The sequence below is a fragment of the Aythya ferina genome (assembly GCF_964211825.1).
Source record: "Aythya ferina genome assembly, chromosome: 2".
Classification (NCBI taxonomy): domain Eukaryota; kingdom Metazoa; phylum Chordata; class Aves; order Anseriformes; family Anatidae; genus Aythya; species Aythya ferina.
Window position 1 is genome coordinate 27,587,505 of NC_140297.1, and position 16,336 is coordinate 27,603,840.

At 48.3% G+C, this 16,336-nt stretch overlaps 1 protein-coding gene across 4 annotated transcripts in view; it reads left to right on the plus strand.

Annotated features, from left to right (window-relative positions):
* The first annotated feature begins 4,093 nt into the window (after positions 1-4,093).
* Positions 4,094-16,336, plus strand: part of NXPH1 (neurexophilin 1) — a 155,316-nt gene continuing 143,073 nt past the window's right edge. Inside the window, exons 1-2 of one of the 4 annotated variants that reach the window (XM_084508016.1) lie at positions 4,094-4,412; positions 6,969-7,130. In XM_084508016.1, the coding sequence (XP_084364142.1) occupies positions 7,077-7,130 (54 nt within the window). In that variant the 5' untranslated portion in view covers positions 4,094-4,412; positions 6,969-7,076. Of the gene's footprint in view, positions 4,413-5,156; positions 5,211-5,765; positions 6,077-6,227; positions 6,304-6,968; positions 7,131-16,336 lie in introns of those variants that run through there. The other 3 variants (XM_084508015.1, XM_084508013.1, XM_084508014.1) reach the window with 3 other exon arrangements.

Consider the following 16,336-nt stretch of genomic DNA (forward strand, 5'->3'; position numbering starts at 1 on the left):
TTGTGTTGTTATTACAAGATAAAATTTGACACATTTTCATGCAAGAGGTATCCAAACATGAACTTTCACAAAGGCTTAACTCTACCTCATTTGCAGAAAGTCTCAAAACTTTCATTTGTCTGAGGAAGAATAGACTGCTAGACCAAGTTTAAGGGTCTAAAACATGAAAGGCAGAAATTTCTGAGTTATTCCACAATATCTCTTCTTGCCTTACAAAACCAACTATACTAAGCTATGTCATTTTGAAAGGTAAACTATCACCCTCACTCACGTTCTGCCACCCAAATCATCATAGTAGGTAGATTACAAGCTACCCACAAAGAAAAAACAATCTGAAAGGGTTTAGAGCTGCACATATCTCTTTGAAAACTCACCCAGGAGCCCACTTCATCTCAGCTACAGCCACTGGCAACAGTATTTGGCATGAAGAGTCCTGCGTCTGAGCTCAGGTCTTGGGCTGTTCAAAGTGAGATAATTTGCCCCTTTATCAGCTGCCTCCATAAAAAAGAATAAGGTTTCTTTTTGACATAGCAGTTCCAGTCATTCACCACCTTTACTTCCCTTGATGTCAACAGATCTGTGAGGTTGTTTATTGCAGTGCATAGAAGCCGTAGCTCCAGTCCAGGTTCCTATGGATAAGCGAGCTTGGAGCAGAAGACCCAGCACTGCTCTGGGCCCTGCCTGTTGGCCATTCTGTAATGTTCTTGGCACAAAACTCAAGGGAGGGAGTAGTGTGAGGAAGGAGCTGCCCTCAGAGCCTTTGGAGATGTTGACAGCCTGGCATCCTGCCATTCTGCAGCAACTGCTCCATAAAGTAACAGGTAAATTCTGTCTTCAGGACGGTCAACCTGGCACTGCTTGAGCATACGCAACTGCTGCAGTGTGACTGAGAAAAAATGAGAGAGGGAAAGACACTAGGAGATCTTCCTTCAGTGGCTGTAATGCTATGTCAGGGAGTTGACTTCTGCTTAAGGCACATGTGATATAGAGCCAGGATGTCCTATCCTGCCAGGCTTCTGGGGAGAAGTTTTGCCTTTTCCTCTTTTTCTATGTGGAGCTGACTTCTGTCCTGGATGCTCAGAATTTGTACAAAGCACTTTTTGGCCAAACCTTGAAAAGTGATGTGCTTCCAGGAGCCCAAGAGCCTTTGCTTTCATGGTGCCTTCAGCTGTGATTGTCCCTGCTTCCTCTGGCCCTGCAAGAAGCCCAAAAACCCTTCAGGGTCTTCCCCACTTTATTTCTCTCAGAAAGTGGAGACAATCGGCCTCAAAGGCTGTCTTCCAGATCAATTTATACTTTAAGACAATTTAACTCCCTCATATTTTAGCTCTTTTGCATAAAGCCTTTCCAGCTAATATTATATGTGTTGGGTTACTGTGCAATTAAAAAAACACACAGAGGAGATTTTAATAAAACTTTTTTTATCAAGTTTTACGATTTCAACAAGTGTTGCTGTCAGCTAATAATCCCTAGAGTGGCCATCATGAAGTATTCCAATAATTGGATTTTAATTTAAAAAATCACTTAGTCCTACAGTATTTTTGAAATCTAATTATGTCTTTAGGAAAATCACCCAAGTTGTGGTATTTTCTGGACAACATTACTCTTTGTTCAGTACAGACACCTTCCATTACTTTATTTTTTTTTTCCTTCTTTTCTTTTTTTTTCTTTTCTTTTCTTATGGGTATTATTAAAACTCTTCTATTTCCTGTGTTGTCAAGATCTAATGGATGAAATAAATGTGAATGCAAATACAAATCTCTATTATACACATTATGTTAGAAAAGAAGCTCCCTATGCAAAGAAGATTAGAAAGCTTTTTTACTTATTGCATTCATGATTCATGAGATTTTTTTTTTCCCTTGGATTTAAAGGCATTATTAATGAGCCAGTCCTGTAGATAAACTTGGCTGTAAATTTTATTCATATAGGCAATAATTTATGTCTCACCTTATCTCAAGTATTTTGGAAAAAATCCCGAGTATGTGTGCGCACACAGAGTGTCACCTGGAATAAGTCCAGTGAAGCCTGTAGGCTTGCTCACATTTATATCACAGAAGCATCGAATGATCCAGGCATTACTGTTAGTACATTACCTTTTAGTCATCTTTGATACTGAATGCCACAGCTCACTCCACCGTTGTGTGATTCCTCATGACATAATGACAGGAGAAATAATTAAAAACATCATGAATTCAAGACCCTTCCCTTGTAGTACCTGGAGTATTCCTGTATTTTTCCATATTGAATACAGAGTAACACCACTTCACGGTATGTCTTTGACTGTAAGTAGGCAGAAATCAATGCAATAAAAATAAGAGTCTCACAGAGATATTTTTATATTTAGATATATGAATAGTACATACAGTCATATTCTGACCTTGAAAGAATGAAAATAAGATGTGACAAGGGATTCTGTTTGTAGTATTTATACTAACAGTAAAAATACTCTGTTTGTACACGAAGATTTCCTTGAAACCAAACTAAATCTATTTAATATGTGAAAAGGGGAAGGAATAAAAAGAGAAGGTCTGATGAATTAGCGGTTGGCAATATGAAGAACATTTCAGTAAGATTATTTACATGAATGATATGAGGCATCTGGCCTGTACTGTATAGTACAAATATAGAAAAGCTGTGGAGGCCATAATCTGTCACTGTAGTGCATATGCAACTGCACTTGAATTCAATAGTACTTCAACATGCATATTGATGAGATGATATTTGCTCATAGCACAGGCAGATTTTTTTGTTTGAAGACAGCCATTGTTAACAATTTAATATATCCTTTAAAGAGATGGAACAAAACTTCTATTGACTTCATGAAAATTCCTGACCCAGGCATTGATTGTAGCAATGAAACACAGAGAAAAAAAAAGTCTAGTTCAGAGCAGACTGAAAAATGGTGGTTAAGCTGCATCGGCTTTTCACCTCCTAAGTCTTGCTTCAGCCTTTAGTGCCCTGGCCCACCTTTGGTTTCTCTTATTTACTTTTTTTTTTTTTTTAACTTTTTTTTTTTTTTTCTTCTCCCAAGCAGTTTTTCCAAAATAGACACTTATGCTCTATGGATTGTATTGCAGAGGATTCAGATCTATTTGCCAGTTTTACTTCATACATAACCTGTGCAGGGAGGTTAGTTACATTGCACAGTAAATGCCCATGTGCAGGGAGGTTAGTTACATTGCACAGTAAATTTAGCCCACTTATTTGATATTTATCATTAGAGCACTGTATCTTCTTCTAGTGCCTGAAGCAATTAAACCATGTGCCCATCTTCTTTTGGAACCCCTAGCAATTATTAATCACTTGCCATTGTCTTTGGATTTTCTGCCTGTGACCCTTTTAGTTCTGCAAGCCAGGAAGCTTTCTTCGCAATAACAGGGAAGCTACCTAAAGGTCAGAATATATTTCAAAGCTTTAAAAATAGCCCAATTGCATTTTAAAGTCTAATTGGACTTTTTAAAAGTCCATTAGTAAGCCCAGAATTTGTGATTCTTTAAAGCCCCACCAGCTCACACTACCTTGCTGGGGACCTTGTTGCTAAGATTACATACAGTATCCAAATGGTTGAAATTAAAATTAACTTTAAAAAATCTAATATTTCACTTAAGCTGCTCTGCTAATATTACAGAATCAGATAAAAGTCAAATGACTATGTTGAAAAATCCTAAATGTCAGATAAGTAGTGCATTCCCTTTGAAAATGTTCACAGCTGGAATACATTGTAGCCTGCTTTTTTATATTTTATTTTATATATTTTTTTTCTTTGGCAAAAAAGATCAATCCAGGCTTCCATATGATCCTTTCTCCTGTCTTCTGGAGACACAATAGAGAGAAGCAGTCCAAATGGAGCATCAGTTTTCTCAGTGCCTTTGGCTGTGGAGGTCAGCCGAAGTATGAAGAAGTTTTCACTAAAGCCTTGGATCAGCCCCCACACAACTGAAAATAGGTTCCTCCCCCTTAAGACTTTTACCTCAAGAGCCTTCTGATGCCTCAGGTAGGTAGCATGCAGATCAGACTGTTCATAGATCTCGGTGAATTCACAGGAGGAGGAGATTTCAGTGGGCTGAAGTCAAGAGTAACCATTCTCGTGATGCCAATGGAGTCCAACATTCCTCTGCAGTTCTCCCCTAAATGAGACACAAGGATCTGGGTCAGAAAGACTGGGAAGATGTTTGGTTTGCCCAGCTGGAGGAAGAATTCTTCTCCAAGGACTACTTCCTTGTCACCTCCACTATGAAGACATTAACGATCAAACCTTGCTGAGGCTGAATCAAGTTATACAGGCCCTAGGGTGGATTGTTCCTTCTCAAACAAGCATTGTCCTCCTCAGGAACGTGACCTATGGAAATCAGTCAGACATTGCATTTGCTCTTCCTGCTCCATATCAACCCTGCAATCTCCTGTCTGAGGTAAGAGCAACCATGCTGGGTCTAAATATGTATCTCAGTGGCTTCTTGCAAAGATCCATAGCCTAGGTCATCAGTAGGCTCCACTCAGCTTGTGGCAAGTTTGTCCTGTGCTAAGAAAGTAACATTTATCTTTCTATCTATAGATTGATTAATAAATGCAGACAAAGCCCCTCACTTATGGGGAATAAGAGAGGAAAAGACAGAAAGGAGGCAGCTGGCAGGAGGGATAAGTCAGCTGTGATTTTTGATTTGTTACCCGTTGGAAACAAGAAGTCCCTAGGCAGCTTCAGCCTGCATGGTATTGCAGAGGCTGTCTGGAGGGGCAGGATGACAGTATGATTCCTCGCAGGCTGCATGCTCCTGTTAAAAGCCGTGACGTGAGCGTCCCACATGTCTAACAGAGGGATGGTGCTGGGGACATATGGAGGTGTCCATCTTCCAGGTGTCTGGAGCAGCGATGGCCATGGGGGAAGCTATGGTGCCGCCCTTCCAAGGAATATTCATTACCTTCCTCCTCCTTTTCCTGCTCCCCTCTTATTACAGCATCCCAGACTCAGACCCCCGACTTAATACAGTATTTTACAGATTGGTATTGAAGCCTCAGATTGCAAATGTTAATTACAAGGACATGCTCTGAGAGCAGCAAGGATTTGGCAGGACAAGTGAAGTCCTTCCTCTCTCTCTCTCTCTTTCTCTCTCTCTCTTTCGTTTCCTGCTCTGTACAGCACTCTGGCTTGCTTCTTGGCTCCCCTTTGGGAGGTGATAAATCTGAGCTTTGCTGTCGAGGCCGGGGATCTGGTAAGGCAACCCTGTGCTGTTGGTATCCTCCCCTTCACCCTGTCCCAGTGTCACAGTGGTAACGGTACGGTTTGGGGAGGATGGAAGAGGGCAGGAGAAGAAACCCCAGGACTTGTAAAGAAGAAGGCAAACAAGGTCGATGAGACCTTTCTCTTTGCATGACAGCTGGCGGGATTAGGCACGGCACGGGGCAGGGCCAAGCTTCCCCAGTCTCCCTCCGCGGGGCCGTCCAGCTACAGGTTCCTGCCGGCGGGGAGAAGCATCCCTCCATCCCTCCTTCCCTCCCTGCCATCCCGCAGCTCGGCTCCGCAGCCCCGGCCGGCTCTGCTCCGGGCTGGCGGTGCACGGGACGCCTCCCCCGAGGGAGGCGGAAAAACTGAAATGAAAGAGAAAAAAGCGAGGCTCCGGCCGGCTCCTTCCCGGCGCTGGGCAGGGCGAGCAGCCCGGCGGGGCAGGCAGGGCGGGCGGCGCGGGGCGGCTCTCGCCGCTCGGGGAGGGCTCTGATTCATCACCCCGCTCGGAGGAGAGGATGGGACGCCGTTGAAGTCCCCTTTCTCCCTCCTCCCTTCCCCTCTCCGCCAGGCAAGCCCCCCCCTCTCCTCCCCCCTCCGCCGCTCTTTCTCTCTCCCCAAGCAGTGAGGCTCGGACGGCGCTCGGCTCCGGCGCTTTATTCCGAGATGCTCGGCCAAGGTCTTTGCAGATAGATTTTATCTGAAGTTAAAGAGCAGGCGCTCGCCGCTCCCTCGCCGATAAGGCATTTTTAATAGAGACAAATCGCCCTGGACGCCCCGGAGCGCCGCTGCCGCCACTCCTGCCCGCGCCCCCCGCCGAAGGCGAGCGGGCAGCCCGGGCAGCTCCCTCCTCCCGTAAGTGTCCTGCTCGGCTGTGTGCGGAGAAGGGGAGGCGAGGGGGGGACGGACAGCCTGCCAGCCGCCCCGCCACCGCCGGATGCCCAGCGGCCGCGGGACGGCCCGGCGCGGAGCGCGGCCAGGAGATGCGCAGGGGCGGCGGGCTGCGCCGCGCCGCTCGGCCCCTCTAGGCTCGCCCATGGAGCGCCCCGCGGAGCCCCGGCCGCCGTCGGACCCCCCACGCCGTACGTATCCCCGCCGCGGCCCCCCCGCGGCGCCGGGGCTGTCCGCGGGGCGCGGGGGCGGAGAGGGCCGGGGCCGGGGGTCGGGGGTCGGAGCCCGTCGGGGCGCCCCGCGGCGCGGCCCCGGCCCGGGGCGAGCATTTTGGGTGCTTTAGGAGCGGCGGAGGGGAGGGAGGTGGGCTTGCGGGGGGTGCGGGGGGGCGAGGAGCCTGCCCGGGGGTCCCGGCTTGAAGCCGCCGGAGCCCCGGCGCCGCACCCCCGACCCCTCTCCTCCGCGCTCCGGCGCTGCGGGGCTCCGCGGCGGGCGGCTGCCGCCCGGTGCCCGGCGGGGGCGCGCAGGGAGGCGGGCGGGAGGGCGGCGGGGCTGGCGGTGGCACCCCCGGGCCGTCCCAGCCCACCCCCGGGGCTCCCCAGCCCGGCAAAAGGAGCGAGCGCCTGGTAGCGCTGCCCACAGGGCGCTCCGCAGCCAGCCTGGACCGCGCGACCACTTTACTCTGCCGCCGGATTAACTCGATTTTAATCGTTTTTTGTTCCCCCCCACCCTCATCCACACACCCCATCTCCTCCTTCTCTCCCGCCCCCCCTTTCCTACGCACCTCTCTTCCCCCCTTGTCTCAAGCCTAACCTTGTCTTGTGGTCATGGGGTCTATAATTTCATTTTTGTCTAGGCTGGTGAGAGCTCCGCTCGTTCTGTAAAGTGGATGTCAGGTGGATCTATGTTCTGGAAGGAACAAAGAGGCAGCGAAGGCAGCGCGGGGGAAGTTTGAGCGGCGAGGATGCAGGCTGTCTACTGGTACGCGGTCCTTCTGCTGCAGCCCACCCTCTACTTGGTGAGTGCCCCCCGGTGCCGGGGGAAGCGCTGCGGGGAAGGGGGCAGCAGCCCGGCGGAGAACGAGCAAACTCACGGCAACTGCCGCCGCCTCCCGGGCAGCCCGGGGCCGGTAGGATGGTACAGGGGGGCAACCCCGCAACTTCTGCTCCCCTCGGGGACAGCGGGCTCGGGGGGCTCCCCGGTGCCACCTCCCGGACCGGGTCCCCCGGTGCCAGTGCGGGCACGGCAACGCCTCCGGGGGGGCTCCCTGGCAGGCTCCGGAGCGGAGGCAACTTCTTACGCCTGCCCTCGGCCGGGGGTGGCAGCCCCCCGGGAGCCCCCCAGCAGCCCTCCAGCACCGTGCCCATCCGGGATGCGAAGCCCGGGCGCGCAGCGCGCAGCGAGGAGCGGAGCTGCATGGGTTTTCCGCGTGCGGTCCCGTTGGTTCCGTGGCGAATCTCCCCTGAGATTAGCCGGGGGAACGCGAGCAAACAGCGGCGCTATCTCCTTTCGCTCCCACTTTCTCCCTCCTTAAAAACCTCCAGGAGCAACCCCCGGCGGGCTGCCCCTTCCCAGCCCTGCCTGATGCGCCACTCATCAGCCGAGCGCTCTGCGGAGCATCCTCCCTGCGGCGGAGGGCAAGGAAGGAGCCCTTTTTCCAGGAGCCACAAGCACCCCGACACCCGCTCCGGGGATGCTCCGGCTGCGGCTGCGGGGCTGGCGGGGGCGGGGGGCGGCGCTGCCCGCTCCGCTCCTCTCCGCGACCCCCTGCGCTGCCGCGGCCGGGCCGCCTGGGGGCGCTGCGGGCCGCCGATCCCGGCCGGGGGTGGGGGGGACCGACGGGGGGCTGGGGAGGGGGGGCAGACCCGGCCGCCTGCGCGCTCCTCCCGCGGCCGCACAGAGCCCAGCGCAGGGGGTCGCGGCCGGCCCGAACCCTCCCTCGGTATCCCCCTCCCCCCCCACCCCCAAATTCCCTTCCCTTCCAGCCCCGGCGGTTTTACAGGCGGGGGTGGGGGTATGGGGGGAGAAAAGTGCGCGGCGAATAATCTATCAAAAAGCCGGAGCGAGATCGATACATCGTGTTAAATTTTAAATGTGTTTGCTGGCAGTTAAACTGCTCCCGACTCATTACAACAACAGTGCTGGATTTATTCTAATGCGCCGCAGTCTGAACAACAAGCGCATTAATTCTCCTTTAATTGTAAACTGGGAGCATTTGAAAACCATTCAGTGTGCAAATTATGCTGATTCAATTACCGTTTAGTTACAGACTTCATTACCTGAATGCTTTTTTTTTTTTTTCGTGTGTGTGTGTGTGTGTGTGTGTTCCGAGTGTTTGGCGTTAGAGAAAAGGAGATGATTTTTTTTTTTTTTTTCAGTTTCCCTCGAAACAATGCGAATATGGTAAAAAAAAAAAAAAAAAAAAAAAGGAATAAAAGGCAGGCTAGGGGGAGGGGATGCGCTCTTCGGCTCGGCTGCGTCTTCTGCCAAAACGCTCGAGGGGGATCCAAAGGATTTCCCTGCCCAGCCCAAGACTTCCTAAGTCGCTGCTCGCACGTTTACGCCAGCCTCCCTCTCCCCATGCTCTGCATTTAGGGAGTGAATCCGAAAGTCTGCGCGACGATAAACTGCTTATCAGCCGGGGAGCACGAAGTTTTGGTTAGGCTTTAGGCAGCGAGGTGCAGCCCCCGGTGCCGCTCCGCCTGAGCATCACTCGGGCAGCGCCAAGCAGGAGTTGGATTTTCGGTACCCAGCCTGTTAGGAAGGGGAAATGAAATGACAACACCAACAGCTTCCCACTGAGTTTGTTAAAGGATCCTCCTTGAGGGAGGTTGATAACACAGAGGGAAATAACACAGAGGGAAAACATGTTTCCCCTCCGCCTTAGCCAGGCGCTGTGCAGAGAAAGTGAACAGCCGCAGCCAGACTGGGCTGCCTTCAAGTTCCTCATTCGCCGGCTTCTGATTCCTCTCCACCCAGCAAACCGCTGCTCTTTTTTTTTTTTTTTCTTTTTTTTTTTTTTTTTCCTTCCACCATTAAACCTTTTCCTAATGAAATCTTGGAGGAAAAAAAAAAAAGTGCTTCTGCTTTTCTCCCCCTTTTTAATAGAGCCATATGCCACTCAGCCTTATTGCCTGAAATTTATAGAGGTCATGGCCGATCCAAACGAGTGAGAGTTTTGCTGGGGTAGAGCTGGCTCGCCCTATTATGTTTATTGATAAGAACATTAGCTAGACATCCAAGACATCCGTGTTCTCCTTGTTTTGAGCTGTGCAGCGTATTGCAAATGCTGTATTTGACTTACACTCGAAGTGTGTTTCTTTTGGCCTAAACGAATAACTTTGTATTTATTTGGTAGAATTAGGAGCCAACCTTTACAGGCTTGCAGGTATTTTGTTTCTTCAGATTTAGAGAGCAGCAGAAATTGTTCAAAATGCCATGCTCGGTCGTATTTACCTCGAACCTCCCCTCCTTTTCTTTCAGGAACATCTTAGTCTTATTCTAACGAATAATGTTTTCTTAACTAACAGCGCTGTGTCGAGCTCAAAATTGTCATTAGGGAAGCGCGTAGATATTAAGAAAGAAAAAGCCACACAGAGATTGTAGACTTTGTATTTTATTTTTAAGGTTTCAGTTCTGTCTGTTTATAAGGACACCGGCGTTTTACACCATTCCCTTAATTGAAACCTTCCCGTTTAATTCCTGCCTAGTTGCCGGTGAATCTCCAGCCCGACACCACAGGACAATAAAACGCCAGGCACTTTCTTTTCATTTCTTTCTTCATTATTACTATTATTATTTTTTTCCCGGGTAGAAGCAACATGCTGCAGAAGCGCCTGCGAATCGCACGACAAAGCTGCTGGCAAAAGCGGCACGGACCCTGACTACTTATTTCTCGGGGAGCCAGCTCAAGATTGGGCAAAAGGCCGGGGCAGATAAGATAAGGGCAGGCAGACAAGGGGACACTCTGGGCGGGCGGGGAGCGGCGGGCTGGTGGCCGCAGCCCTGGCCCCGTTCTGCCCCCGGCAAGCCCCCGCCGGGCGGCAGCAGGATTTGTCCCCGGCGTGCCCGCGGGCTCTGCCCCCGCCTGCTCCAGGGGGAACTTCTCGCACGGTGCAAGCAAGGTGTAACTTGTTTTGCGGGGCTCACCCTGCTTTAAAGGGGCTAGAGCTCACCGTCTGGGTGAACCTAAAACCAACCCGAGTTTTGCGCTGCGTGCTGCTAGGGCAAACATCCCCCTCCCCGGCTTGCCGTGCTCTTCCAGCACAGAGTTTCTTCACCGGCGGGTTTGGAAATTAGGCTGTACACCAGCATTGACTGGCAGGGATTTTTTCCTCCGTGCAGCGTTTAAGCGGAGCAAGAGCAAATCGCGGGGGATTTCTCCCCCCACCCCGACAAGGGCTGCGAGGTAGTTCCGCGGGGGCGCAGCTCTGCGCGGCGCTTTGTCAGTCAACTGCGGGGCACTCCGGCACCTTGGCTTACAGGACAATGGCAAAGGGTCTTGGAAACAGCCTGCTGACCTCCTCCCCGAGCCGGGCTGGGGTTTTAAGGTCTGCTCCTCTCCGTTTGGAGGCCTCCTGACAGCCGAGCGAAGCGCTCCCGCAGAAATGTCCTGAATGATAGTGGTTTAAAATCGCGTGCATCAGCGGTGGCACACCTGATGCGGTGTTTGCTGAGGGGGCAAACAGGGGGTTAGTGGCTCCAGAGTTTGTGTACATTTAATTTCGCTTCGTGTTGCACTGTTTGCGGCCATTTCACCCCGGTTAATGAAAGCTATGGAGAACGTGAAGAGCTATCACGTGCCGGCGAAGATAAGTTGATTTTTTTTTTTCCTTTTTAAAGATAGTTGCTGATTGTGTCCTACTTTGATGTGGGAGGAAAGAAACCTCTATAGGCAGCGAAGATAAAAGAAAACAAAAAACAAAAGAGAGGGAAGGCATTGTCCTGTCATAATCACCACCCACAGTGTTTTCTCAGAGGTATTTGGTGCTGAAAGCATTCGTGTTTTGTTTTTTTTTTTTTTTTTTTTTTTTTTTTTTAATCCATATAAGCAATTTCTTGCATTATTTATTTATTTATTTATTTTTATTTTTAATTTTCACGTCCAAGGCGGGGGGGGGGGGGGGCGGGGGGGAGAGCGCTTGACAGAGAGGGAGAGAAGTGGCAGGGCTTTTTCTGCTAGAGACTTTACGCAGTCTTGAGATGATCTGCTCCCCCTCTGTAAAGGAGTTTGAGACCGGTGGTGTAGAGGAAATTGTTACCCTTTCGGAAGATGAAGCACAGGATTAATAAAGGGACTCGAATCACTTGGAACTGGTGAAAAAAACTTATCTGTGCTCTATTTTTCTGTTAAGCGGAAGATAGCTCTTTCTTTTGCGGGCTTTCTTCCTTTGTAACTATCAAGGACCGTGCTAGGAGCTTCTGAAGGGGGTTTCCCGCATTGATACATATATATATTTTCTGGTGCTTAGTACGTACTATTTTCACTTCTTAAATCTCTGAAGAAAGCCGCTTGGAATAGATTTCACTTTTTAGGGAGGCACCTAAGCACAGTCCAATATCCCTTTCCCTTTGAATAGCCACAACTTCCATGTCGGTACCTAGAGGTATCCATTTTAAGCTCTTTAATATTTCTCTGCATCCGTAAACCGCCATTTTAATTAACAAAAAGCCAATTTCCCAGTCGTCTTGGAAAGTGCGATGAAGCAGGTTAAGAAACCAATTGCTCGGAATAGCCAGCACTTGGAGAAAATGAATGTGTGAGCCATCCTTCCCTCCTTAGGATTGGCTTCTGTTCCCCGATTGGGCTTGGTGAAGTTATGCTGTGATTTATCAGATAGTTTAACTCCCAACTCGCTCTTCTTGTAAGTCAGCATTAAACCACCTCCTGGGTGCTTTGTAAATACAGCTTTAGCATTTTTTCATGCAGCAGATTGACATGTTGACGATTCTGCTTTAAGGAATGTGACAATAAAGTGGAAAACCAAAGGCTGGCAAGCACTTCATCAAGGATAAAAAGGTTCTGCTGTAAGGATGTCACTCAATTTATTGTGAAAGTCGAATGAATTACGTTTAATGAAAGTGCTCCCCAGATGAATATTACCAGCAATTTCCTGAGTTGGCTCTGTCAGATTGATATGAGGAAATGCCAACCCATATCAAAAAAGATCTCCAATCTCAATTACTATGCAAGCTTTCGAAGAGCTCTTTTTTATTGATATGATATATATTGGCGGGTTCTCAATGCAGTGGAAACTGCTCTCTGTTCAACAGGACAGCACTTTAACTAGTTTATTGTTTAACCCCACGTTTTTCTGGCTGTTGTTTAAACCTCTGAGGGTGCCCTTCCTTTGGAGGGGAAACGGCCTCTCATCCTCTCTGCCTTTCTGTGACCTAGAGAGGCTGAAGTTGTGTGTCTGGCAGAGAGCAGGGGTGATGCTCATTTCAGGAAGTTTGTTCAGCCTGGATGGACAAAGCCGAAGGTCAAGGGAGATAACTCGGCTGAGACAATGGTGTTGGGTCCCCTCATTTTCAGTGTATTTCCAGGCAATAATCCAGAGCACGACAATATTTGTTATGACTAGATATCCCAATATTCCCTCCCTTTCTTCCTCATTCCTCCAGGGCTTCTTTGGGCTAATTAGAAATTCACTAAGCCCGCAAAGAGAGAGACTCTTATGTCGCCTCATCTACATAAGAATTGATTTTTGTGAGAGGCTTTTCTCTTCTATTTTAACTACTATGACACTGGTCGCTGCTCCATAATACAGTTTCTTTTCCCAGAATCCGTCTTGCTGGGCTTGTTTGTGATTAAAAGAGGAATTCAGTCAGCTTTCTGCTACCACTTCCCACCACTCTTTCGTTTTTTAAATTGAAGTGGAGAGAGAGAAAGGGACGGTTTTGAAGGACGATCGGGAGGTGCTCGGTACTCTGCAGGAGGCTGAGGACAAGAGCACTTTTGCACGTGGAGCTGCGCTGCCTGCACACAACATGAAAGAGGAAGCAGAAAGAGCTTGTGCTCATCCCGGTCGGGTTAGTGCGTGTTCCCATTTCTCTGTTCGTTACTGGATCCGCGTCCAAAACTTTCTTCAGAGCACGAGTAGCCCACGTGGTTGTTAGTATTTCTTTTTCTTCTCCCTTCTGTCGGAATATTTTTTGAGCCGGGGAAAGCTAGCGCAAGACCCGCGAGGAGAGCAGACCAGTGCTTACAGACGGACTGGGGCAAGGCTGACACTGCGGTGCTCCGCTCCGCGACTGCCTCGCCTCGCCCAGCCGCCCCCCGGCCCCGATCACCGGCCCGGCCCGGCCGTGCAGCGCCTCGGAGAGCTCCGGGGCGGCGGCGCCAGCACCACGGACAGCGCCCGGAGCCGCCCCTCCACATGCTCTGTCCGGCCGGGCCCTCGGCGACTGCTCTACACGGACCAAACTCCACTTCCACCGATCAAACTCCTCTTTCACCGACCAAACTCCTCTTTTTCACGGACACCTTGTCCCGGACTAGTCAATATTTCGGGTCAGTACCGAGTGAGTTTTTACCCAAAACTTGCTCCGGACTTGGGGTTTGGCTGCCTTCATTGGCTTTCCTGGAGGAAGAAGTAGATGGGCTGCCAAGCAGATTGATATATTAGCTGTTGCTGTGGTCTGGCTTTCTTTTAGTGGTGAAGCAGCCTCTTAGCTTTCTGTGGATATACTGGCCAGAGGGGCAATACATGAGTGCGGAGGGAAGCAGGCATGGGATCTTGGATTTAATTATCTAAGGTCCCCAGCAGGATGCCTCTGGGGATCAGGAAGGTTGCTCTGGCATGTTTGGGTTTGTCTTGTACCATCCGAGGGCCACTGTATTCTCTCCTTTCTGGGAGAGATCAGGAACATCTGAGAGCATCAGAGTCAAAATGGACTGTGGGACGCAACTAACACTGAGGCATGAGAGCAAGGAATGATTGATTAATAAATTAATAGTGACAGTTCCCATCTCCTGTGTTATAGTGGGAGAGAGTCATATGTAGTCAAATGTTGATGTCGTTCTGAGGGTGGTGGTGCTCTGGGACACCTGTGAGGGCAGACAGATCTGGCTCACTCCACTTGCTTGTGGCCTCGCAGACAGAGCTTAGGGTATCTCCCAGCTTCCTCCTTGCTTTCAAGAGGAGATAATCCTCAAGTAAGATCCTCCACCCCTGTAAATCCCCACTTGCTGTTGACAGAGCTATCCTCTAGAGGTCTGCTGCCTGAAAAGCACTTGTCGGTGAAACACCAACCATTGACATGGAAGGTATAAGTGGATGACTGATGGAGAACCCTTCAATAACAGAATGTGATGGGAATTGACTGGGCTGAGAGAAAAAACAACCTACAATCCCCACCAACCCTGCAGACAAAACCATAGGCCATTTATTCCTGATCCATATTTTCTCATAAATATCAGTAGTGATTGTGGTGCTTTTGCTAGATGTGAACATTTTCCAGTCCCTTTTGATTACAACATGTCCCCATGCATGGTGCCTGGAAACTGCATTGTCTGCTTCAGAGATATTGCTTTTATCTTCCAAATGCCATCCTCATTAATGTCAGCGTCTTGCAGTCCAGCTAGTGACAAATGTCTCAGCAACGTTCATCTGCTTTTCACACTGCATTCATCTCTCTAGGTGGCCCGTCTCTTTCTCTCCAAGGGGTAGTTTAGTAGTATTTTCTTTCTTGCCCCTTTGTCTGCTGTAAAATGATTTGTCTGCTGGTTGGTCTCTGTCCTGTCCGTTCACGTGTTGGTTTTGCCAGTGTCCTCTGGGGTATCACTTCTTCTGTTAGCTGTTTTGTCACTTAGACGACAGGTTGACCAGTGCATGGGAAGATTACCTTCTCTTTCCACATCGGATGGCTTAAAGGGGAGAAATATAAGGCTTTTTTTTCTGGGTGACTACCAAATGATAACAATACCAGTGCCCTATTTTTCTTAAATCTCACAGACTCATTTATTGAAAACATATCTAAGGAATGAAGAGCCTGGCTGTTTCTTTTTACATGCATCCCAGTTGTTTGTCTTTGTGTGCTTATTTGATCACTCTGCTTTTTGCTGTACTTTTGAGAAACTTATAAGTAAAATATAATATAATTTTTCTTTGTACATTTCCTTAAATTTTGATTGCTGGGACAAGATCTATAGGATCATCAGACTTCTTTTAGCAGCAGAGCTGACAGCCAAAATAATATTAGCAAAGAAGTGATCTAGTAGCCTCCATTCTTGGAACCACCTGTAATTAAAATCTGATATTCATATGTATATATAATTTATGTAATTTATTTAGGAAGAGAAGTAAATAGATAATTAAAATCTAAGCAATTTAGCTTCTTTGGTTGAATACCAGAAGATGTTACTTGCCTTCCTAGTTAAAATGCCTGATGCTTTGATCCAGAAATCACTGAACACAGTGGTGATTTCCGACAATTCCAGTAGTTTTAGATCTGGCCCCATGAGTATAGAGATTCTCCCACACACTGCATACCTATGTCAGAAATAACATAAGTAACATTAGAAATATTTAGTGACTGTCATGTCTTACGGGAACTCACCTCCCCACAACACAAGCCTTGTATTACATGGGAAAGAATTTTATGCTGTAACAGTATTTTCTGTATTTATCTTAGAGATGCATGGATGAGCCACAGGATAAAAATAAAGGGGGGGGGGGGGGGGGAGGAGGAGGGAACAAACAAAAACAAAGCAACACACTAGCAACATGCTGAGAACACTTGAACACTTGAGAAACAAAGGCTACTATAGAGCTGATTGTATGGCTTTATCCTTCAGTATTATACAGGATAACATTCCTATGTAAATCAATGGTTTACTAGTGTGAGGACTACGGATTCTGTACTGTACTTTCTATGACTGAGGATTGCTTGTCATTATTTAGATGTCTCTTCAAATTTAAAGTGTCATTGGCAGCTCTTCAAAAATTCTAACTAATGGAATTTCTGTTATGGATAGTTCAGACCACCTGTACCAGAGTATTTATCAGAACACTCATTTTTATAAGCCATTCTTGATTGAACTTTTGAAAAATAATTCTTCTTGCTAAGCTGTTTTGTCAAGAAATGTTATTGTAGGCCTTCAGGTATATAAAACTACTTATGAAAAAGCAGTCCATTAATTTTATATATTTACAATCTCATCCATAGTATTTGAGACCTTTCAAAAGAAGTCATGGACTTAAAATAAGAATAATATTAAAG